This window comes from Scylla paramamosain, chromosome 12 (assembly GCF_035594125.1).
Source record: "Scylla paramamosain isolate STU-SP2022 chromosome 12, ASM3559412v1, whole genome shotgun sequence".
Taxonomy (NCBI): Eukaryota; Metazoa; Arthropoda; class Malacostraca; order Decapoda; family Portunidae; genus Scylla; species Scylla paramamosain.
Window position 1 is genome coordinate 26,754,873 of NC_087162.1, and position 24,522 is coordinate 26,779,394.

At 41.1% G+C, this 24,522-nt stretch overlaps 1 protein-coding gene and 1 long non-coding RNA gene across 15 annotated transcripts in view; one reads left to right on the forward strand and one right to left on the reverse strand.

The window, feature by feature from the left end:
- On the forward strand, positions 1-13,787 carry LOC135106034 (uncharacterized). 10 transcript variants are annotated; one of them, XR_010271103.1, is made up of 14 exons: positions 791-805; positions 1,180-1,354; positions 3,476-3,617; positions 5,831-5,958; positions 6,837-6,893; positions 7,488-7,680; positions 9,234-9,419; positions 9,609-9,767; positions 10,206-10,466; positions 11,573-11,766; positions 11,872-12,189; positions 12,269-12,455; positions 13,059-13,183; positions 13,428-13,787. It is a non-coding gene; the product is annotated as an uncharacterized LOC135106034 (long non-coding RNA). The 10 variants fall into 10 exon arrangements; XR_010271104.1 differs by lacking the exon at positions 6,837-6,893; XR_010271105.1 differs by lacking the exon at positions 5,831-5,958.
- LOC135106031 (protocadherin-like wing polarity protein stan) overlaps positions 3,960-24,522 on the reverse strand; it is a 25,453-nt gene continuing 4,890 nt past the window's right edge. For 3 of the 5 annotated variants that reach the window (XM_064014819.1, XM_064014817.1, XM_064014821.1), the window contains exons 5-31: positions 24,198-24,438; positions 23,734-23,938; positions 23,042-23,151; positions 22,424-22,588; positions 21,964-22,118; positions 21,305-21,471; positions 20,350-20,610; positions 19,602-19,895; positions 18,987-19,121; positions 18,423-18,606; positions 17,869-18,065; positions 17,389-17,598; positions 16,669-16,855; positions 16,145-16,405; positions 14,473-14,761; positions 13,955-14,099; positions 13,443-13,661; positions 13,019-13,239; positions 12,289-12,435; positions 11,923-12,187; positions 11,519-11,780; positions 10,263-10,430; positions 9,594-9,797; positions 9,225-9,358; positions 8,360-8,765; positions 6,683-6,881; positions 3,960-5,649 (exon numbers count right to left, since the gene is read on the reverse strand). In XM_064014819.1, the coding sequence (XP_063870889.1) occupies positions 5,622-5,649; positions 6,683-6,881; positions 8,360-8,765; positions 9,225-9,358; positions 9,594-9,797; positions 10,263-10,430; positions 11,519-11,780; positions 11,923-12,187; positions 12,289-12,435; positions 13,019-13,239; positions 13,443-13,661; positions 13,955-14,099; positions 14,473-14,761; positions 16,145-16,405; positions 16,669-16,855; positions 17,389-17,598; positions 17,869-18,065; positions 18,423-18,606; positions 18,987-19,121; positions 19,602-19,895; positions 20,350-20,610; positions 21,305-21,471; positions 21,964-22,118; positions 22,424-22,588; positions 23,042-23,151; positions 23,734-23,938; positions 24,198-24,438 (5,459 nt within the window). In that variant the 3' untranslated portion in view covers positions 3,960-5,621. The remainder of the gene's footprint in view (positions 5,650-6,682; positions 6,882-8,359; positions 8,766-9,224; positions 9,359-9,593; positions 9,798-10,262; positions 10,431-11,518; positions 11,781-11,922; positions 12,188-12,288; positions 12,436-13,018; positions 13,240-13,442; positions 13,662-13,954; positions 14,100-14,472; positions 14,762-16,144; positions 16,406-16,668; positions 16,856-17,388; positions 17,599-17,868; positions 18,066-18,422; positions 18,607-18,986; positions 19,122-19,601; positions 19,896-20,349; positions 20,611-21,304; positions 21,472-21,963; positions 22,119-22,423; positions 22,589-23,041; positions 23,152-23,733; positions 23,939-24,197; positions 24,439-24,522) is intronic. The other 2 variants (XM_064014818.1, XM_064014820.1) reach the window with 2 other exon arrangements.

Consider the following 24,522-nt stretch of genomic DNA (forward strand, 5'->3'; position numbering starts at 1 on the left):
GGTGGGGGGCCAGTGGAGGGGACGACCAACCCTTCTCAATCATTTAAACCCTCACCAAACTTAAAGTAAGTAATGGCAGGTATATCTAACGAGTGGATATTAGAGCTTGGTCATGTGGCTTCGCTTTGCGACAGTATTGGTTTAAAACACTCACAGATAAGAGAGATAATGGCTGATAAATAGAGACGACCCAGATTGTTTACATTTTCATTAAGTTAAATTTTACGGTTTTTAGCAACGAGACGAGGCTGACACAGGGATGTATTGTGCTGGAGGTTAGGTGAGATGCGTTAAAATGAGTTAAAACCGTGGATTGTTCAGTCATTCATTAAAAAGTTACGTTAAGTTACCTAAATTTATTCTAACACTTCCTGACCTTACCTTCCCTGTGATGGTGATGTTCCTGCCTCCTCGTCACTATGGCTGGCTGTCTAGCACCTTCTCACAGCCAAACTTTTCTTTATTTTGCTTGTTTTCACCCACCGCTGCTTTCGGGTGTCCACTGTTAGAGCCCACGCCTTCCTCATTACCAACTAAAGAAGGTTTAACTAATGGGTAAGCCTTGGCAGCCACTGTGTAGGCGTGGTTACACACACACACACACACAAAAAAAAAAAAACATTCTGTCAGGCTGAGAGTTGAAACAGACGGGTACTAACACCACCGATAGACGTGACACACTGGTTAACTTGTAAGGCAGTCGCAGACCGCCGCCGCGAAGTTGCTACGCGCTAGTGTGTTGTGAGCAGGCGTAGTGATGGTGTGTGAGTGTGGCTGTGGTCGCGGACAACTGAAGCGAACCAAAGTAAGCGAGTTTTGATGAAATATTTGACATGTTGCATCATAGAATTACTGTTACCTGTTTTTTTCATCACACACACACACACACTCTCTCTCTCTCTCTCTCTCTCTCTCTCTCTCTCTCTCTCTCTCTCTCTCTCTCTCTCTCTCTCTCTCTCTCTCTCTCTCTCTCTCTCTCTCTCTATATATATATATATATATATATATATATATATATATATATATATATATATATATATATATATATATATATATATATATATATATATAAAACCTAAATTCTGCTGTATTTGGAAAGTGGCAGTTTTGCATAATATTTGGAATAATTACATATGTACGATAATTTTACCAGAAGTACAATAATTTCAACCTGTGTAGTACGATAATATGGCCAAAACAATATGGCAACGCTGAGATCAAGCCGCCAGCCTGACACCAGCTGATCGCAAGCCCACAGGAGGACTCAGAGCAATGCTCAGAGGCCTTTCTGGCCTTCTTACCCTCATTTTAGGACACAGGTTTCATGGTACGCTGGATGGCGAGGAAGGGACATGTAAGTAAATAATGTATCATTGTATAGCCTTAAGATTGTAGGTAACTAAGAAATAATGTAAAATAAGAGGTTTTATTTGAGATGGTGTAAGAACGAAGTTGGGGGAATGTTAAGATAGGGCTAGCCTACTGTTTTCCAGACGTAAACATGTTCTTCTGGTAGTTTTCGGTCTGTTTTAAATTAATCTGCATGTTGTTTTTTTTCCGCAAATCATTAGTTTTTATGTTTTACCCTCCATCAGAAACGAAAAGCAAATTAATACAAAACTGACCGAAATTTACCAGAAAAAAAAAAGTTTCATCCTCACATATAAGTAGCACAACAGTATCACTCACGCACAATGTTCCCTTCAAGGGAAGTGGCTACTGCTTGCCTGTGGGCGCCCTGGCTGTCACCACCACCACTTAACCCAACCAAATGAAACTAACCTAATCTAACCAAACTATCTTAACCTAACTAAACTAATCTAACCTAGTTTAACTAAAGAAACCTAACCTAACCAAATTAATGTAATCTAAGTAGTCTGTTCTCCAAGTAGCCAAAAACTCCTTCATTAATAGAAAGTGTCAATCTTTCAAGATCTAACTCCTCTCGTGACTTCTGGCACCTAGCCAAAAACCTCTCAATAACTTTGCTTCTTCTTTCCCTCCTTTATATCAACCAGATGGCACCACTGCTATCACATCTGTCTCTAAAGCTGAACTCTTCGCTCAAACCTTTGCTGAAAACTCTCTGACTACTTCATGCTACCTATTAAAATTCTTTGCAATGATGTTTTCCATGCCCTCGCTGGCCTAAACCCTCGAAAGGCTTGTGGACCTGATGGGGTCCCACCTGTTGCTTTCCAAAACTGCACCTCCGTGCTTGCACCTTGCCTAGCCGAACTCTCTCTACTCTGTTTGTCAACATCTACCTTTCCTTCTTGGTGGAAGTGTGTCCACATTCTGCCTGTTACTATAAAGGATGATTGTTCTAATCTCTCAAACAAACTTTAATTTCCTGCCTATCTAAAGTTTTTTAATCTATCTTCAACAGGAAGACTCTTAAACATCTATCACTTCACAACGTTCTATTTGATCCACATGCAAATTATTTCTCTTTTCCCCATTTCTTTTGCTTGTTTGTTCGTTTATTTGTTTTGTTTTTTCAATCCTATTTCTCTCTCTCTCTCTCTCTCTCTCTCTCTCTCTCTCTCTCTCTCTCTCTCTCTCTCTCTCTCTCTCTCTCTCTCTCTCTCTCTCTCTCTCTCTCTCTCTCTCTCTCTCTCTCTCTCTCTCTCTCTCTCTCTCTCTCTCTCTCTCTCATTTCCTTTCTTATCTCTTCATTTATCCATACATGTTCCTCTCCATCACCATCTTTCTCCACTCTCCTCTATACTCTCTTCAAAACTTTATTTGTTGTATATTTAATCCTTAACTCAATTCCATTCTGTCAACCATACTCTTAATACCTGTTCTTCTAGATTGATTTATAATATTCCCATTAATTTTTCTTGCCCTCCTTTCCTTCCTTTCACCTTTAGTTTCACATCTAGCAAGCTGGTGTGAGGAGTTGTAAATTTCCTTATCTTTATGTATTTTAATTTCAAGAAACCTTTTATATACATTGTCATTCACTAATGCATAATCTGTAACACTTATCATCATCATCTAGCACTATTAGTCCATATTTCTCCATCCAATGCCATATTATTTGTCTGTTCCTGTTCACTTTGTTTCCCCCTTGACTCCCACATGTCCATTGAAATCCCCTGTTACTATTAATGGTTCTGTGGGTTTCATCTATTACCCATTGTATTCCTGTTTCATCTCACTGTTTCTCACTGCATTGGTTATACAGAAATAAACTGTCACTATTCTTATTGCCCATCCTTCTATTTTACCCTCCTGTTCCTTCTTTTCCTTACTTGCCTCTAATTTATTTCTCCATGTTTCCTTTGTTCTTTACAATTGCATTGTTGTTCCCTGTCTTTCTCTTATTCTTCCTATATTTCCTTGTGTTCCAGCCCTTTTTGCAGATTGATAGATGGATAAATATTCCTGTTTTTTCCAGGCATCTGCATCTTTGTGCCAGTTTCTCCCTGACACCCTAATCTATCCCTAACTCTACCATTCCCCTCAGGTGATCAGTGGGGAGGAGTTTCCGCTATACTTGAAGGATGTGCCGGCCATCAGCATGGACTACCCCACCCCTTGTCTCCATCCCTGAGACCAGCAAGTTTGCCCTCAGCCACCTGTTCTTTGCCCTCTTGCCAGGAATGTTTGTAAGTCACTCTCTGTGTCCTTGTTTATCTCTATCTAATCTTTAAAATTTTCCTGTAAGTCATTGTTCATCCCCTATCCAGCCTTTAAGTTTCCTCACAAATTTCCCCACTAGCAAGTCCATATTTCCTCTCCCAAAGGCGTACTCCACCACCCTTACTGCATCACTGATTGTTTTACATTTCCCTTCAGCTTTCCTTTGTCACATGCCTTTCCAGGTTCTTTACTTGACCTTTACAATCTCCTTACCAGTTGCAACAAGAGCTCCATCATCTGAGATTATTGACACCTTAGACTACTAAACGTTGCATGCAATAGAGAATGAGGTTGAATCAAACCACTGATCTGCGACACATTTACATTTAATAAAATATATACATAAATATATACATTAAAATATCTTTGTACTGCAAATAATAATGTACATTGAAATGGATCTATAAATTATGACCAAAGAATGTCATTTGAAGCCAAGTAGGTGGTGGTATGTTGCTTTCAACTCTTCCCTCTCAACTAACATTAATCTTCCTTTGATTTGCACACTTCCCCATGGCTCATTTTCTCTCAATGTTCCATAGTGAAGGATTTAGTTTATTCTGTTGCATGTTCCTACATTTGCCAGTGAGTACTTATTCCCAATAGGTACTGATCAACCAGTTTCTTTCTCTCCGTCTCTAAGCAAATAAGCTATATGTGATAGACATTAATCTGCTCAGAATTACACCCATTAGTGGTATTTACTTGTAAGAAGCAGATAATGTACAAGGTGATTGGGGAAGATCTTGTTGCTTTGCTTTCTGATGACAAGATTCACATCTTAAGAGAGGAAAGGAGCTCTGGATTGGGGACTGTATAGCCAAACTACTCAAGTCTGTGGTTCACTTTAGTACCGTAACTGTACTGTGATGCAGAATTAAGCCTAAAACAGCAGACACTTGTATGTCATCTCAAAGTTTCTCAGGTTTCCGAGTTCTTGAATCTCATCAGTGATGAGATGCATGTCAGTTAAATGGAAAGCTATAGTACAGACATGACAGTGAATGCCAAGATCACCTTTTGGCTTGAACTGAGATCAGTACACAGAAAACTCAAAGGAAAGATGTCAGTTTGGTATTGCAAGATGAGAGTTTTGGGGGAGCAGTAGCAACAATAGCTTACAATTTACATTTAATTTTCACAGATCTAATGAGACCTGCTCAGGAACAGTTACACATAACTTTATGTACAAGCGTATGTACATGCGACTAAAGTAATGTCTTCAGTACACCCAGACTGCACGGCACAGGCCGGATGTGGTCAGTCACCAGTGTAGGGGTGCCGGTCAGAGTGCCGAGGGCCTCCTCAGTCCTCACACCCAAGATCACACACTGGATTTCTGGCAACTCACAAAATAAATAACACACAGATAACAATAACCAACGTGCTTCAGCCATGTCAGAGCACACTGTTGTTGCACATTTTACTGATGCAGCCGAGTGGCTTGATGGCAAAGCAAGAAGGACGATGTCTTGACAAAGTTGATCATTTACACAGTGGCCTGCATCAAACATGCGCGCTGAGTTTTGTGATGCAGCGGCAGTGGTGGCGGCACACCACACATTACTGTCACATGGAGACATTAACACTCACTCACTCTCACATGCTTCATTTTAAATTTGCAGCTTCATTTGTTCCCCACAATTAAGCAATTAGTGTTTTAGTTTGTGATATACAATAAATGCACTACCTTGCTAACAATGCAGCTCACGTCTGATGAACACTTGGATCCCAAACAACACGAGTGTGCAGTGAAGTCCAATGGTTTACATAAAATATGGCTTTGTCAACTTTTTTGTACCTGTGGCCAGTGGGATTGCAATCCCAAGGACTTTGCAACACTAATTATGCATGACAACTGAGAATTTATTTACAATCAACAAATGGAATATTTGTGATAACCTACATTAACATTGGTTCTAACACACAGCTTCAGCCATTCCTGCTAAGTCTCTCCACCGCAGTTAGTGTCAGACGGTGGTTTCCGTGCTGTCTTTGCTGGAAAGGAAGGCAGGAATGTCAGTAATATTCATTCCTTGAGACAAAATGCTGACTATAATAACTACTAACTCCTACAGAGCCATAAAACAAATATCGTAGTAGGAAGAACCACAGCTTTGCAGTTTCCATATACTTGTGCATCAGCAAAAAACTATATAGATCACAACATGCTTTCCAGAAAGCTGAGAAAGCTGAGCACACTAGAGAAGCTTGCCACAAGGGTGAGCACTACTAGAGTCCAATCTGGAACTTCTGTGTGGCAGTGAAGGCCACGAAGGGTCCAGAAAACTATCAGGATGTGAGAAGGTGTGAGAATATTCACTTTATTTTTTAATGGCAGTGAACAGTACAATGTATTGGAAGATTCATGCTACGTTTGGAAGACAGTGCCACAGCTTCATCTTAGGATCTAAAGCTCAATGTTTCAAAATGGGTTTCATATCAAAAGTCTCATGAAAAAAAAAGTATATATATATATATATATATATATATATATATATATATATATATATATATATATATATATATATATATATATATATATATATATATGATAGGTAGATAGATAGATAGATATAAAAAGAATTTGGGCAAAAGTTTTATTCTGACTTTAAATTTAGATAATGTACTGTATGGTAGATCTCATTCTGTATGATCCATTTCATCAAGTATATTGTGTGGGGCAACCTTTGATATCACCCCAATTTTCTTACCCATTTTACCTTAGCAGTCTTCCCTATGGATAGCACAGAAAATAGAATATGATGTAATAACATTGAGCAAGAACATCGCATAGAGTTGTGCAGTACCTTAGCCATTAAATACAAGTAACAGAAGCTGGTAGACAGTAGTGGTAGGAGACTCGGCTAACCAAAACCCAAAGGAATATCAGAAAGTTGAACACCTTGAGGCTTCTAGATATTCTCAAACTGCAGGCTTTACAAACAAAAAATGTGTGCAACTGTATGAGATTAACTTAATTTTACAGCTAGACTTAATTAAATGGAGAGAAAATCATGATCACTCTTACTCTGAGTCTGAGATTCCTAGTGTTATGGCAGAGATCTTGTGCGTGCCCATCAGGGAGGCTGGGAGGGACGGGGGGGGTGAGGGGGGTGGAGGGGGATTGGAAGGAGAGATATTAAGGTTGTTTACTTCCATCATATTGCCGTCCCCCCCTCCAGCCCCACACCCCATCACAGGCGCCGGCAGGGCCTCGGGACTCGGGTCTGTTGGTGAAGGTACGTCCTTGTCACCTCCTGCACCGCCCGCTACCTTGTCCACCAAGCCTTGCCCTCACTGCACCAAGCCTTACTCTTGCTAGCACCATACCTTACCCCTCACTTTCTTCAACACTACTACCAAGCCTTATCCTCACTAGCTTCATAGCAGCACAAAGCCTTCTTACCCTTGTTATCCTAATAAACTATGTACAGTTGTATCTACTCCCATTTCTTATGCTTGCTCATCTATCTAAAATCTACTTCCATTTCTTATCTATCATTAGTAAAACTAGCCATCTAATGCCCCATCATTTACGCAGTCCTTATCACCCACCAGTGCTACTATATAAGTCCTCTACTCCCATTTCATTACAGCACTTATTTATTCAGTATGATAAATAACATCTATAAAATAACTATCTGTTAATCCACTTGCTTCCTATTTCCAAGTTCTGAGTAGCATTGCAATCTTGATCCAGGAACTACTGCTTCCTACACATATTCACGATTCATATGCAATGCTTGGTTTGACTTCTTAGTCAATTTTAAATTACTACAATTTCAATGCTTCACCCTCTTTGATAAGCTTAAATTTCCTCACTTTCCTTACAGCACATGAACATTGAAGGGAAACACTTGGGAAATTGAAAGTAAGGAAGGAGGGAAACACATAACACATGTTCAGCAGAAACCCCACATGATCCAGAACAAACTCCAGGAAGCAGTGAGATTCTGAGGGAAGCTACTGGTGTCCACAACCCCTGCCAAGCTCTGGCTTCATAAGGGAAAATGCATGGTGCAGAAGGTAAGCATGCTACGTAAATAAGGTGACAATGGTGGTGATGAACCTGTAGTGGTGTATTTATGGCCTGTATTCTGAAACACTTGTTCTCTCGTGAAGAATTTCTTAAACACTTTGTTCTCTCGTGAAGAATTTCCAAAGATCACGTGTTCATTGATACTTTTTTCAATGATGCAGAATCCTTGTTAAACTGCCTATAATATTTACCATGAAAACTCAAGCTGTTATAACAAGTGAAGGTAAGACAATGAAGTGCTTGAGAATATGGCCCAAAGTGTCATAATCTGTGGTTGTTACTCCCATCTGAGGACACAAACACAGTAACACTGCTGATCACTGAGTCAAGTTCTCCCTCACTGATTGACCAATGTATTCCTATCTTGTTTTAAAATGTATAGCAAACATTGTATTCTTACCAGACATCCTTCATTATTAGCACGGTAACTAATGAAGGCTTTTCATATACGCCATATTGCTAGACATTTTAAAGCAAGATTGAATATCATATATAAACCAATTAGTGAGCAAGAAGAGATTCTCTAATTATAGTGTTTGAATGTCCTCAGGTTACTACTGTGCTAGAAACTGTGATATCATGTAGAGTAGTTGTAGTGATAATAAAAGTGATGATGTTATGGCAATGATGGTGATACTTCAAAAACCTTGAACTACCACAACTCACCTTCCGCTAGATTGTGGAGGAACCGCTTTTGGCTCTGTGGCGTGTATATGACTTGATGGTGGTGGTGTGGATTGGGTGGTGAGTAACGTTTCTTGTCACTGCTGTCCACACTCGACCTGCTCGCCCGAGACTCTGTTCGGACCACCAGGTTTTCAGGGGAGATGCGCTTCATGTCATGGTGGGGGTACTGGTGGGGTGGTGGCGGTGGCGGCAGCTCCTGAGAGAAGGAGTTGTCGCGGGAGTGGAGGCGGGAGGAAGGGACATCTGGTGAGTACCTCCTTGTATCGGGGGAGTATCTCTTGGAGTCCAGAGTGGAGAACTTTTTCATGTCTGGCGAGTACCGGTGCTTGGTGCTTGGGGAGTATGTTCCAAACTGATTTTCTGCTGGTGAGTAGCGGGACCTTGCCTGGAGAAAAGGAATGTTTACTATTTTTGTGTTGATTATAGAAGATTCTATCTAGCTCATGTATTTGGGATATAAAGATTACGAAGTAGTTCTCAGCTGGTGAATAGCAGGGCCTTGCCTCGGGAGAAGGAACATGAAGAATACCAGTGTTGACTACAGATCCTACAGATTTTAGTCATATGAATTGTAAAGCTCACATCACACAAACTAGCAGGATTGTGAAAAAAGGAATGTCATTCATAACTGTTTCTTCTTATTAACAGGTAGCAAGATCCTACCAAGCTTATGTATGAAACTTCCAAAGTATCCAGGAAAAAATGTTATGGTTCTAAAGAGTAGTTCCAGAAATACTGTTCTAGTAGTGATTACAAAACCTGTTGAAATATACCTATACTCATCATCTCAGTAATACAGTTTTCTGTAATGTTAAGATAATATCTTAATATTTTGTTTGTTTACCTCATCCAGGTAACGTGAGAGGCTTGGACGGGACTCCACCCTCAGGTTGTCTGGCTTGTCTGACATTTCATTGTCTGAAGCGGTGGTGGTGGAGAGGCGCTCACTGGCCCAGGGTGGGGATGCTACATTGTGTTCTGGGAGGGCAGTGGTACATTAGTAAGAAATGGATTTTGTTTATAATTGATTTTACTACAGGTACATAGAGTTTGTTTTGCTGATGGTTCCTTTTTAACTTCATGCAATTGTTTTACTGCTGGTATATTATTAACTGATACTGATTCTTTCCTTCTAACTTTGTGATGTAATGCAGTGATTTTACAAGTGCATTAGTAACTGACAGCATTGGATTACATGTACTCTCCTGTTCACCTTTTATGATGCCAGGGTATGCTGGTGGCAGCTGGGAGGACCAGTGTGTGGCATAGAGGGGGCGAATATTGTGGAGGAGAGGAGAGCCTGTCATCCCCTCCCTCCCCCCAACCATGCCAGGGGGAGGAGGAGGGGGCAAGGCCTCGGCTGTGGTGTCCAGATCGTATATGTTAGGTAAGTAGCTGGAGGGTTTGGGAGGCACCTCTGTGGACCCAGGGTGTGGTTAGTCTTCGTTGTGGCTTCACTAACACTTAACCTTATTATCAGTTATTATTTAGTACAGCTGGAAATAGAATTGCTTACTTTTTTTGTCTTAGTTAAAAATCAGTTATTCTTTAGTTTCTGTTAATATAGCTTCCCCTTGACATTATATTTAATATAATTAAAAGTACAACATTTAGCTTTAGTAAATCTTTCTTGATTTTAATATTTAGTGCAGTTGAAATGAGTAATTTTTCCCTCAGTTAATATGGCTTCTCTTTTGTGCAGTTCAAATTAATGACTCAGCCTTAGTTAATATGGTTTCCTTGGTATAGAGCATTAGACAATTATCTGTAGTTAACACTGACTCATAGCTTCAGTTATTGTTCTTGAAATATGATGTATTTCTAGGAAGGTGAAGCAGACTGGGTGAGCAAAGCAGTGGCAGTGCTGCAGGCGAGACAGTACCTGGGGGAGGATTGGTGCGGTGCTCATTGACCCTCAGTGTGCCGTTGTGGGTGGTGGTGTCATCCTCGTCGCTGGAGTGGGACGAGGCAAGGTCCAGGGAGCGGTGGTCCAGGCTCAGCTCGCTCTCACTCTCACTCTCCCGGCGCTTGGTGGCCCGTGCTCCTGCAGCTGTGGTGGTGTGAGGGTTCAGTGGTGCAGAATGAGGTAACAAGCAGTACTGTCACGTCAAATGGCTTATGAGTAAAATGCCATGTGCTGAAAGGTGCTACTCTTGACGGAAGTAAGATGCCACTTGTTGAAAGATGGTACTTCTGAGATAGCTTTTCTAATGAGAATGGCAGGTATGTAATGGGGCATCCATTGTTTGAGGGACATTACTGTCTCAAGTCAAGATTCCTGCCATCTTACAACTGTCTGTTCCATTGTTTACCTCCATTTGCCTGTTTTTGGTCATGCTTTCACAAGAATATAGATGTTTTTCATCAGTTACAGGTAGAGGCCTGTCTTTGTCACTCACTTTAAAACAAGTAAATATATATATATATATATATATATATATATATATATATATATATATATATATATATATATATATATATATATATATATATATATATATATATATATATATACAATGATCTAAAGATAACCTGGTTTCCACAAAAATGAACTAAAGAGGGATTGCTTAGAGTTGCTGATGATGAGAAATAATGGTGCTGGTGCCAGTCAGATTATCTTATGAACTACAAACTGATATTGCTACTTAAATTGAAATTGCAACATATGAGATGGATTTGTTGGTAACCCCTCAGTTAACAAATGAAGGCAAACTTGAGTTTTATAAGCCATCAATGTGGACAGTTGAAAATTAAGGAAATAAAAGAAAACTGACCGTGAAAATATTGTAAGATAAAGATGGAGACTAGTGTTGTTTGTGGCTGAGTGTTTGGTCAGGTGATTATACTTATATAGACATGTGACAATCATTGTATAGTTTCCAATGTAGCATACAGTGATGTAAGTGACTGGGTTCAGGACAGTGATATACAGCAGCGCAGTGTGAGGAATGGGATACTCAAATAAATCTAGTTAGAAATCCACACTATTTGAGGATAATTTTTTAGTGTGTTAGTTTGCAGTTGTTAGTTTGCAGTTAATCTTTTATTTGTTAATGTATTAGTTTGCAGTTGTTTGTTAGTTTAAAGCTGTTGTTAGTTAGCAATTTTGTTAGTTTGCAGTTAATCTCCTGAACTCACTGTGCTTTCTGTGGAATGTTGTGGAATCATTATAGGCGTATGGTGACTTTACAGATTGAGAGTTGAGGTCAGTGTTGGAATTATAGTTGCTGGGGGTGCTAGAGGAGGCCCCCACTCCCCGGGGCCCAGCAGCCGCCCGCTCCCCCCGGCTGTAGGGGGAACTAGAGGTCTTACAGGTGGAACGTGAGGTGGTGCTGGCGGTGGAGATGCCAATGTTGCGGCGCAGGATGTTGAAGTCGTCATTGTAGGTCAGTGCTGATCTCTGTGTGGTGGGAAGAGGGGGCATAAGTGACAGGGAAACATAGTACATAAGTGACAGTCTTAGTAGGTTACAAATATGATTAATCTAACAGGTACAACCAAAACTCTTCTGAAGGAATTGCAAGAGCAGGTGATCCACTCACAGACACAACGGAGGTCCTGGTAACGCTGAGCGACTCCTGGTATGGCACCTTTTTCCCCATGCAGGTGCGGATCATGAAGTAGAGGGAGTCCCGCACTCGGCTATTGAGGAGGCAGTAGCCCACCAGGATGAACATTGCCGTCAGCAGAGAGAACACCGAGAAGAAGTAGTGAAGGATCTCCAGATCCTCTGAGACAGACAAGACTGCTAGGACCCAGGTGGCCCCAAGCAGTGGCAGGAACAGGATGCCCAGCCACAGCAGAGTCCTGTAAGTGATGCTCTTTTCATTAATACTATTCAAATTTTATATAATAATACCACAAGTAATAAGGATGTCACTATTTCAGGTCCAACAGGAGGGACGTACCTTAGATTACCGAAGCCTTCGATGTGGCCCTTGAGAGTGAGTGATGCCCTGATGGCCATGACAAACACCAGCAGGATGATGATAACAATGGCACAGATGGGACCCACCAGTGCCCATACCACAGACTCATAGATGGACAGCCAGCAACTGTGGTAGGAGACACAAAGGTAATAATGTCCAAGTAAAACTAACCTTTTTCCTTCTCTAAATTTACATGCAGGTAGTAGAGACAGGGCATCTACGTCATATTATGTATTATCAAACATTCCAGCATAATCTTGGTCCATAAAAAATTGAAGACTAATCCTTATCACACACCACAATGCAGGAAGGTCAGTTGTGTGAACAGATCATGAATGTAATGTAAGTTAAAGTGAATGGAGATGTCTGGGAAACATGTGAAGTGATGTTTATGAATAGAGTGGGAAATTAAGAAATTAACTGATTGAGGAGGAAAGGGTTTTATCATAATCCAGCAGAGATTGTAAACCTTTGCTGGTGATGTGAAGGAACTGGTGTGTATACTGCACAACTCACTCTTGTGCAGTGTGGTCAGTAAGGATCAGCCCACTCTCACCTTTTGAGGTTTAAGGATTTGTATATTAGATCTGATTTTGAGAAAATTATGCATCTCTGCTACTTTTACATTTCAAACAAGTACATTTCAAACTATTCTTACTAAAAAGCACCCATAATATGATTATAAACTGAAATAGTGGAGATTACTCACAAGAAGTAGTTGCCATACTGATCAGCCCGCACTCCCACAGACAGGCCCACAATGATGGCTGGCAGTCCGTAGCCACATGAATAATAGAAACGCATCTGGCCATGGTTCACATCGCGCATCTCTGTCAGCATCCGATACAGATGCACTCCCTCAATGAGCAGCCAGGTGAACACACACAGCCAGAAGTAGTGCAGTCCGATGGCCACAAGCTTACATGGGAACTGTTGAAATAATTATATACATTGTGAACTTAATCTCAAATCTTGGACAATAATAATTAGACAGATCTAGACAGATCTGCATATATCAATGTCCATTTTCTGGATGAGTGAATACAAACAGCCACACAAAGCCAATGACTGCAGCATTTTTAAATACAAAAATCAAACCTAATTTCTCTTCCACACAGCACTTTGGTCCTCACCTCCTCCTGGACAAGGAAATGCCTGATCTTGAGTGCAGCCAGGAAGAGCAGCTGCACCACAAAGAGGGAGGCCGTCAGATTCTTGTGGATGGTGTTGGAGTTTGTCTGGGCGCCTCGCAGCAGACAGAAGGCAACGAAGGCCAGCAGCAGCAGCACCAAAGTGAGCACCAGACCAGTGTAGGTTGTCACATCCTCAGCAATGGAAGGCTCAGCAAGGAACTGTTTGTGAGTGTGAATAAAAGACATTAAAAAAAATCTGGTCATGTATATATATATTCCCTTTAGGATATGATGACATAGGCACCTGCCCATTTATATATCCCTTACAATAACAAATGACATATACACCTGCCTATTTATATATCCCTTATGATATCAATGACATTGTACAATGCCACAATAAACAAGGCTGGACAAAATCTAGTCGCTTTGGAAGCAGGGGAGGAATTATGACTTCAGTGTATGCATGGACAATATAATGAAGTGTAAATTAACAATGACATTCAAATTACCTCTGCTTCTGCATCATTGAGTATAACTGCAAAGCTAGAGAGGTGGTTGCAGGTACAGTTGATGAAAGTATCATTGACAAACTCTCCAAATCCGGGCTCAGGAACACCTGTCTCGCATCCTTCCCTCGTCCATAGGCCCTCGCCCCTGCAGCACAACAAATCCATTAGGACTCTCATTTCCCACATACAACCAACCAATCAATAGCTCTCTCCAGTCCATCCTGTTAAGTAAGATTAGTCAGGAATGTTGATAATCTGAAGGAAAGCAACCATATGTGGTTGCTTTCTGCAGCTGCAAGAGAGGAGAGGTATCTAGAGAATGACAAGGGCAAATTAACACTGCTCTACTTTCCAATATAAAGGGAAAAAATAAGTTTGTTATTCAGTGCTAGATTCCTGAGAGTTCCGTAAAGTGCCAGTCGTGGAAGGAGCAATGTAGCTATAGAAGGAGGATTACACTTTAGATACTAACAGTCACACACCACCAGTGCTGATCCACTGCACCAGGCAGAACTCACGTGTCAGGCTTGATGATCCAGGTGACACACTGAGGGTTGGAGCGGCGTCCCACATGGCCCAGACGGAACCTCAGCCTGACATCCACCTCCAGCGTGGTGTCCAGCAGGCCGGAGTGAGACGTGTGCACGGCCACAGTGAGGACAGGGGAGCGCACAGCCAGGCCCACGCCCCACCGCTGTTCCACATTGGTGCTGTATGACTCTGGCAGCAGCGTCCCCAGAGAGCGGAACACTACATAACTCACCACTGCCCTTGTATTGCCCAGCACTCCTGTTGTTGAGGTTTCATCTGTTACAGGAACCACATGATGGGATTATTCTCTGTTTCATTTGTATTTCATCACATGTATTGCCTTATGACTCACCTATTGCTGACCTCTGTGCTTTAATCCTAAGAAGTGGCAAGACTGCAGAGAAAGAGGTACAGTATTCTTCTACATTCCTGTTAACAGTGCAATAGAGATCCAGCAAGTCATCTAGAATCATGGACATCCTGAGAGTTCTGTCGTGATAAGTGTGAAACCTTACCACAAAGGCTGAGTTGCTGGATGGCACCACTGGAAACAGTTATGTGAAGGGTACTATGTAATCACCTACCTGCCTCAGCCTTCTTCTTAAAGACTCTACTGTATTAATTTACAATCACCAACACAATCACTCTCCACATCAACTGGCACTCCACATCAACATCAACATTTCTAAAAATCACATCAGACTTCTTATTACCATCCATCTTCTTATGACTGCTTACTACTGTCTACCAGACTGATATGCCTATGACAGGATGATGACATCTGCACAAATCTGTTGCTTGCAACACCCAAGTGGGTGTCTTTTCTCTCCTTATCACTTTACAGCCTTCTTTCATTCCTGAACACAGAATACGACTCCTCTCCATATAAATCACAACGTAATCCCTAGTAAAGACCTTCTCCCATTCAGTATATTCCTTATACATCCTTCTTAACACTGAAATTTACAGCTTCTATCAGTTCATTTCATTGTCAAATATTTAACACTATCTGCTTTTCTCTCTCTCTCTCTCTCTCTCTCTCTCTCTCTCTCTCTCTCTCTCTCTCTCTCTCTCTCTCTCTCTCTCTGATTTGTTGATTACTACCTCCACCCTCACAGGAGGGTCCTGCTGGGAGCCACACTGGACAAGACATGACTGAATTGCAATGAAAGTAACATTCAATTCAAGCACAGAAATCAAATTTGTATACACATATAAATACTTAATAATAAACACTGGCAATGTAAAAATAAAAATCTAAAAATAAGCCTGCCAACTGAAACAACACTGCATTAAGAGATTGACTTTTAGCATCAAGACCACAAGAAGTAGCAGGATGACAGCTGTCCACTACAGCAAGTGAGTTATGAACCACAAGTTAAGATTTCAAACTCTGAAAGTCAATGTAATTAATCGTCTTACTACATTTATTCCTTATTTTTACTGGCAGATTCAAGATGACAATCCTGCACACTCCTTCAAAATATACATATCACATAAATAAGCCATTCCTGATATTCATGCATAGGAACACACTATACAATTTTCCAAACTCAGCTTGTATGAAAGAAAGAATGCAGGAAGACCCATACATCCCTGACAATTCTTGAGTAGGACAAGACCTGGCAGAGACCACCAACTGAAGAAAGAGAAATTTACCTCGCTTGATGTCAGGAATGCCAAGGAGGGAGAGTGGGATTCGAATGTTGGTAGCATGTGCCCACGCTTGCTGGTTCCTGAGGTAGTTGTTGTACTTGGGCACGATGACAGATGCTTGTCCCTGGCCGGGGTAAGTTTTGTCCACCAGTGAGGATGTCTCGGGAATAATGACGTGGTCCACCCTGTCATCATGCCCCACCACAAACCCTGACTGGCTATAGCCGTAGAGCTCCTCTGCTGACACTGTGTCCATCCCAAAGACTGCACGGGGGAGGAAGGAAACACCGTGTAATTTAATGAATAAGGGAATAGATAGATTGTTTTCAGGTTTTGCTTGTATTATAACTATTTCATTTGTGGTAGTAAGTAATGACAGATGGCTTCCTGTTATGGTCTATCACCTCTCTCTCTCTCTCTCTCTCTCTCTCTCTCTCTCTCTCTCTCTCTCTCTCTCATGATGAATTTTAAGATAGACACATTCTAAGAACTCTGCTGGAACCCTGAAAGCATTTCTGTGTCCTTACTGATGTGCTTGGTGGGGACTTCAAAGGGTGTGGTGTAGGTGTCTCCCTGGCTGGCGGCGAGAGTGGCCACGTACTCATCCATCTTGGTTAGCAAGGAGTCGGCACCAAAGCCTCGCACTCCGTTGATCCTCTGCCAGTGAGGGCCGTACACTGGCTGCAGGATCACCGAGGAAGACTCCACCAGGTTCTGTAAGGATGTAACATAATGAAATATGTACACTGATGAGGAGAATTCCTAAACTGATAAGACAAGGATATATGATATGATATGATTGAGTTTTTGTGTTAAACTATTGACAAGTTTAAACAAGATGGGTTGTGTGATATGATTTCATTGAATTTTTGTGTTACTACCAACAAGACAAGGATTCTGTAATATGATATGATTTGATTGAATATTTGTGTTAAACTAATATGGTTTATAAAAATTATTATAGCAACATGAATTAACAGTAAGAATGTCGTACTGAAAATGTACCAAATTCAGGAAAAACAAGAGGAAAAAGATAACAGTATGCTTAAGAAACAAGCAATATAAAGGAAGGGAAATATAGGAATATAGAATAGAATCCTTTAAAATATGCTAAAAGAGTATATCTACTTAAAACAACAAGGTGTAAAGGAAGGCAAAAATTACAGCTTAAAAATAAGTTTACAGAATGACAAAAGGGGAAAAAGAGGAAGACAAAAGAATACAATGTACCAAAAGGGTAAACTCACCTGAACATAGTGGCGCTCCTGTCGGTGGGTGAGGTTGAGTCCCTCCTGGTGAGTCTCGTACTCCAGCAGCAGGATGAGGAGGCGTGAGGCAATGAGCACATCCGAGCCCCACATGGAGGGTGTGACGGAGCAGGCGTAGTTCAGGTCCTCTGAAATTTTCTTGGCTAGGTATGTGGTGACCTCCAGCTCCTCACTCTCCAGTTTCTCCAGCTGTTGGGGAAAGTAGTGTCTTTATGTGTTTTCTCTGCTATTACTCAGCTCAGTGAAATGTGCTATTGTATTATTCTAGTGTATGCATACACATCTAAGTTATTTGAATGAGCTTAAGAAACTTGAAATTATGGAAGCTAATGTCATTTTCTCCTGTCCTGCATCATGTAGCACACAAACTCATATGTTTGATACTAAATGCAGTCTTTACATATTTAAGCAACATGGCCACTAATTCTGTATGTACGAGTACAGAACAGCTGTACTCACCGTGTCTCTCAATTCAATAAAGCTGTCAGACACACAGTTGAACATATCTGGTGGCCCCCAGCCCACCTCCCTGTGACACACCCGGGAGGCCTGGCCCTGGGCACCGTAGGGACACGGTTGTACAGCAGTGCCATCGAAGGCTGTCTCGTCCCACCAGGTCAACTCAGCAAAGTTCTTGGGACACCCGTCATACACAACTGTAGAAGAGACAATGTATTATTTAACAAGACTGACCAATCCACAATAAGCAGATTCAGGAGGGAGATTCTAGGATACTTCTTGCAATTTTGGATATGCTTTTCAATTATTTGCTTTTGGGGCTAGATTCTTCAGAGGACCTTTCATTTCTTTTTTTTTTTTTAGATATTTCATTAGTTGCCCTTAGTCAGAACTACTTTTACATAATAAACTACTATTACTACTACTACTATTTGTACTAGAAATGTTGCTTTCATTCTATGGCAAACAATAACACAATTTCTCAAGAACAGTCTACCTTCATAACCCATCAGATCCTCTACAAAACAGTTAATTTTCTAAGACTAGTCACTCACTTTCACATCCCATAATGGTGACCTGGGCAAAGGCATTGGCACACTGGTCACAGCGCCGCCCAATGACCCCTGGCCGGCAGTGACACTGGCCGGTAATTGGGTCACAGGCACCACCGTATGACCCCACCAGGTAGCAGTCACAGTCATAGCAGGAGTCTGAGTCTGCTGGCTGATAGTGGTTCTCCTGCAGGGTACAAAATAGGGTTAACCTTTTGACTGGTAATGACATGTAATTTTATTTTCAGCAATCCTTGGAAATTTTACTCATTAGAAATTAAGTTACAAGTACTAAAATGCTTTACTAGATATTCAATAATACCTTTTACTGCTTTACTAGATCTGCTTTACTAGATATTCAATAATACCTTTTACTCCAAGTGCTTTCCTTAAAGATTGTTATCTAATATAAAATATAAATACTCAACATAAACTTGACACCCAAACTTTGATTCACAAGAGAAAAAAGAGCCAAGATAGTAACCAAAACAATGAAACTTCTAATATTCAGTTCACTAATCCAATGCAAATAGTTATAGAGAACGGACGACAATAACAGCATCTCACCTCACAGCGACATTCCCCGGTGGTCTTGTTGCAGTCGCCGTCATAGCCTTTATCCACATTGCAGTGACACGGCCCACACACAGGGTAGCCCCACCAGTTGGTTGGGCATGGCTGGTCTAGCACCACCTCACAATACTCACCTGGGAAGTAAATACAATAGTTTATATGATAGTTTTCTGGTATGCCATCAGCCTATATTAAATTCCTACTGAGTATGCTAGATTATATCATTCTTATTTGGTGACTGTAGAGAATATGAATTAGAAATGGTGAAAACTGAACTACTGGTAAAATCTTAACTTATTTCTTATAGTCTGTCCTATGAATGAGTGTGATTTAGGGCAGTATAAAGCATAAATAAATGAATGAAGTATTAGCTTAATTTTTTTCTCATGATTTTCACAGTAACAATTGGATGGGATCTTTCTACTTTTGTTTCCCCTTAGCAAACCTCTCTCATATAAAAATGAAAAAAAAATATATGGCTTTTCTGATAATTCTGCTTGACTATGGAAATAAAATGATTCTAAGAAGTATGAAAAATACAAAATTGAAAAAAAAACAACAAAAAAACAATAACAATTGTTAGCACAACTTGAACTTTTCTCTGACAACCTCACCTGAGAAAGCATAGGAGGGACATTCACAGCGGTAGCCCTTCTGGGAGTGCAGGTCATGGGTGCAGGTGGCATTGTTGCTGCAGGGGTTGAGGTCACACACATTGGAGCAGTCATCGCCATAGTAGCCGCTGTCACACTGGCACTCATAGCCCTGCCAGGTGTTGATGCACTGGGCGTTGGAGGGACAGGGCCGGGAGGTGCAAGGGTCTGTTGCCACACACCCGTCCCTCACGTTGTCTTCATAGGTAGGACGAAGCCATGTATTCTTGCTGCTTCCCACCAAAACATCCTGCAATGAGGTGGTGTGCATGTGTGTGTGTGTTGCTTCTTTCTGACTTTATGTTAGGGGAAAGTTTTGGTCATCTCCTGCAACAACCTCACTGCACAAGACTCTACTTTCTCTCACCCCAATTCTGTCCACCTATCCAGTGCAAGAGTTAATCAGTGTTCTTGATCATTTATCCCTTTTTATGGTAAACTCTGGAACTCCTTGCCTGCTTCTGTATTTCCCCTTTCCTATGACTTAATCCCTTTCAAGAGGCAAGTTTCAAGACACTTATCTTCCAATTTTGGATGGTCCTTTTGACCTTTCTTTAGGGAATGGCACTCTTGATAGTCCTTTTCTTTTGTTCATTTTGTTGGCCTAGGTCAATGTCCCTCTTATATACAAAAGACCATCACCACTACCAAACTTTAACTATTTCAAAACCCTAAAATACAAAACCCAGACAAAGCTTAGTTACCTTGATGCATCCCTTGAAGCCGGTCACAGTGTCCTGGTCCAATGGCTGCACTCCCCCCACCGCCACAGTGCCGATGTAGTGGTTGGACACCTGGGCATTCACCTTCAGGGTCTCCTCATAGTTGCCATAGTCCAGGTTGATCCATACCTCCCCACTCATCCACTTGATCTCCACATGGTGCCACTGCCCATCATCCACCCTTGCCTCCTTCAGTCTCAGTGTGGCGTTCTCGTAGCGGTACTGAATGTGGCCGTCCATCAGCTATGGCGAGGCACAGGTCAGTAAGTCATTAGGTAAATGATATAAGAACATAAGGGAGGCTGCAAGAAGCCATCAAGCCTGCACATGGCAGTCCCTGTCCTATACGTGGCAGTCTGAGATGCAGTACTATATCCATAACATTTGGCAGCTCAGGTCAATACAGTATCAGGTGAAGAAAAGATGCAGTATTATATATATATATATATATATATATATATATATATATATATATATATATATATATATATATATATATATATATATATATATATATATATATATATATACTAATTTAACTAAAGATAGTATGACACTTGTTAGTTCATCTGTGTAACTTTATACAATTTGACCAAGTAAAAATTGTAAAACTGAAATAATTTATATATAGCTACCTTGTGTCATTCTTATAATAGGTACCTTATGTAATTCAAGTGGCCTTTTGCAGTCTACTTTTATTTTTCTCACATGTTCTTGAAAGGTATAAACTATTCTGTCACTCCCTTGGTTATCAATGGAGTCTCAGAATTATAGCTCAAATCTGCATTTTATTTTAATTATCTTTAGAAGTCATACCAATGGGTTAACAAGGATTATATTATTGAATCATGGACAGTTAACTTCCTCTAACTTGAAATCCTTGAAAGATTCCACCTCAAGTTTCTGTGATAAGGTTTTCATTATGACCTCCACTCACCTCTATGATGCTGCTGGTGTTCTTCCCGACGATGATCATCATGAGGAGACCGAAGCGCTCCCGGGTGCGGAAGGAGAGGCTGTTGAACCAAGGCATCTGGATGGTCTGCAGCTGAGGACTGAATACCAGGAAGCCATCACCGGAAAACTGCTTCACCACTTCCACACCTGAGGGTAAAAATATACCATGTTAGGAATAAATGAAGAAGCCATTGCCAGAAAACTGCTTCACCACTTTCACAGCTGCTAAAAATGCAAGAAAAGAATGAGAAGAGGGCATCTCTCTTAGTATTAAAAAAAAGATAAGTAGCTCAAACAACCAAGCCAAGATCATAGAAAATACAAGAACAACTGAAATTAAGATCTTTTTCTGTCCAGTTAATCCACCTTCTGCAATTTTGATGGTAATAAAAGTAAAAGAAAAAGAAACAATCATGTATAGTTCAATAAAAAGATGAGGAAAATGCCTAGATTCAACAACAGTAACAATTCTGAAAGGATAAACCATAATTTTCTTCATTCAGTCCACAAATCTTCAGTTTCTACAGTGATAAAAGTTAAATCTCAACACCTAAACACACTAACTAACTAAAAACTATCAACTAAAAGATGAGAAACATGCCTAACTTCAAGACCAGTAACAACAGAGCATGGACACACCTTGAGAGCAGTCCTTCCCGCCCCATCCCACGTGGCAGGAACAAATGTAGGTACCAAACGTCTCCCTGCAGGTGCCTCCGTTTTGGCATGGGTGAGAGCGGCAGAAGCTGTTCTTCTCAGGGCAGCCTGGGTATGTCCCATTATCTGCCACAAACCTGGAACAAGGAGTGGTTACCAGTCAAGGATAGGTAAAATCTTGGGTGGAGTAGTGCTTTAATATGGCAAGCACAGGTAGGATCTATATATGCAATCTGTCAGGGAATCTGTGTGTTACTGTCACTGATATCCATAGAAATGCTACATAATAATAATTTCTATACACTGTTTTACAAGAGAGAGAGAGAGAGAGAGAGAGAGAGAGAGAGAGAAAGAGAGAGAGAGAGAGAGAGAAATCCCTCTCAATTTAAAACCAGCTGTAATGATTCTCCCACAAGATCCCAAGAAAGGAGACAAAACTTACGAGTTGAGATCAATGAAGCTGTGATCAATGTAGAGGTCTGAGATGCAGCCCAGGAAGTACTGGTGCTGGACTTGGTAAGTGGTGGGCAGCTGGGGCAGTCCTCCCACCTGCAGTGGCCCTGTCACATCCAGGAAGCGGTGGCAGGACTCCGTGAGGATGGCACATCTGGGGAGGAGGAGCAGGAGGTGAGTTGAAGTGAGGGTACAACATGCAGCCATCCAGCCAACATTCAGTCAAGTGTTTTGTGTTTTATCTACCTATTACTTCATGTCCTAGTTTTCCTCTTCTGGTTGTATAGCATATGAGTCTCTTCCACTCACTACAGCTGTAAAGTATCTCCATCCATCCATCTGTCAATATCTTGTATGGCTTAGCCATCTCCATGTATTGCATTTTTAATTATCACATTATGATTTTGCTTCACATCCTCATTTTCCCTTATGTGGTTGCACAGCATACAAGTTTCTCATACTTCCTGCAGCTGTAAATGACTTCCATCCATCTACTTATCTCTATCAATAAAATTTACAATTGTCATTGAAGCACTGAAACATACAAATATTCTTGGTTAATTATCATTCATAAGTTCATTCACTTTCTAGTTAAGGAGGTACATACCTTGGGTCAAGGATCTGGGCAGTGGTGTTGGCACAGTGGTATTCCCCAATCTTGTCTCCAAATCTGATAGCCAGCGCTGTGTCACACTTGTCAAGGCTGATGGTGGCAGTCTGGAGTGGGGAGGAAACACTCAACTATAATACTGACTATGCACAAAAAAGAAGCAGTTGACAGAGGTTGCATGAGTGTTGAGGTGATAGGGCAGGAGGGAATGGGAACATGAAATAACTGGATAGATTGAGGCAGGGACAGTACAGTAAATGGAACAGACTTGGTAATCAGGTTGTCAGTGCTGAGTCACTTAGGAGTTTTAAAAGATTAGATAAATTTACAGATGGGATGATGGTGGAACTAGGTAGGTATGATTCATATATAGAGACTGCCACACATAAACCTTTTTTATGTAAGACGGGTACTGGCCAGGGACAGCAATATATATATATATATATATATATATATATATATATATATATATATATATATATATATATATATATATATATATATATATATATATATATACACACTAAGGTACCAGTCCCTAAAGAAGAGCAAAAAAGGTTCCATCAAAATTAGAGAAGTGTCAATAGACCTGATGGCTTCTTGGAGTGTCCTTTACTTTCTTACATTCTTACTGTCCTAAATTTTTGCAGCAAATATCACAGAAAAAAATCACAGTATCATAAGCTCACCCTGTAGTAGTAATCAACAGTGACGGTGTGCCAGTTGCCGTCATGCACACCGTCAGGCAGGGAGGCTGACACGCGGGTGGTGATGGTGCCCAGGCTGAAGGAGAACACCACACGGCCATCCACCACCTCCAGCGACAGGAAGTCATGCTTCTCGTTGTAGCGGCCATTGTACAGCAGCAGGCCGTTGGGTTCCCGAGTAGCAAAGCTGCACCAACATAAGAAGAATTAGAACTGATAAGCTGTGGACTCAGAACTTAATGAATACAACTACTCAAGATATGACAAAGCTGCAGCAACAGAGGCATAGCTAGAATTGATAAGCTGTGGACTTGGAACTTAATAAATGCATCTACTATACTCAAGATATATAATGTACCATCATCAGATGAACTTATATGAGTACAGTAATACTTTCCCTAACTTTTCTTTATGGGAGAGATTATGACCTGCTTCCAAATGCCCACCTGATCTTGATGTGCAGTCTGTGGCGCTGCTTGAGAGCCGGGAAGGTGAGGAAGGTGCCCTTGGAGAAGCGGCGCGCCCTCAGCTCGCAGGTGGAGGTGTGGTACAGGGAGCGGGTGCAGTTGGTGCAGGTGAAGCCACCTGAGCCTCCACCGTCATCACTCACAGACTTGCAGGTGCTGCCATGTTTGCAGACCTCGGCCACACATGGCCCACTCAGCATGCTCACCTCACAGTTCTTTCCTGGAGATGCAATAAGAACATAAGGTCATTAGAAAAACAAGAAGCTAGTAGATCTACAAATGTCAGTCACTGTATATGGATTAC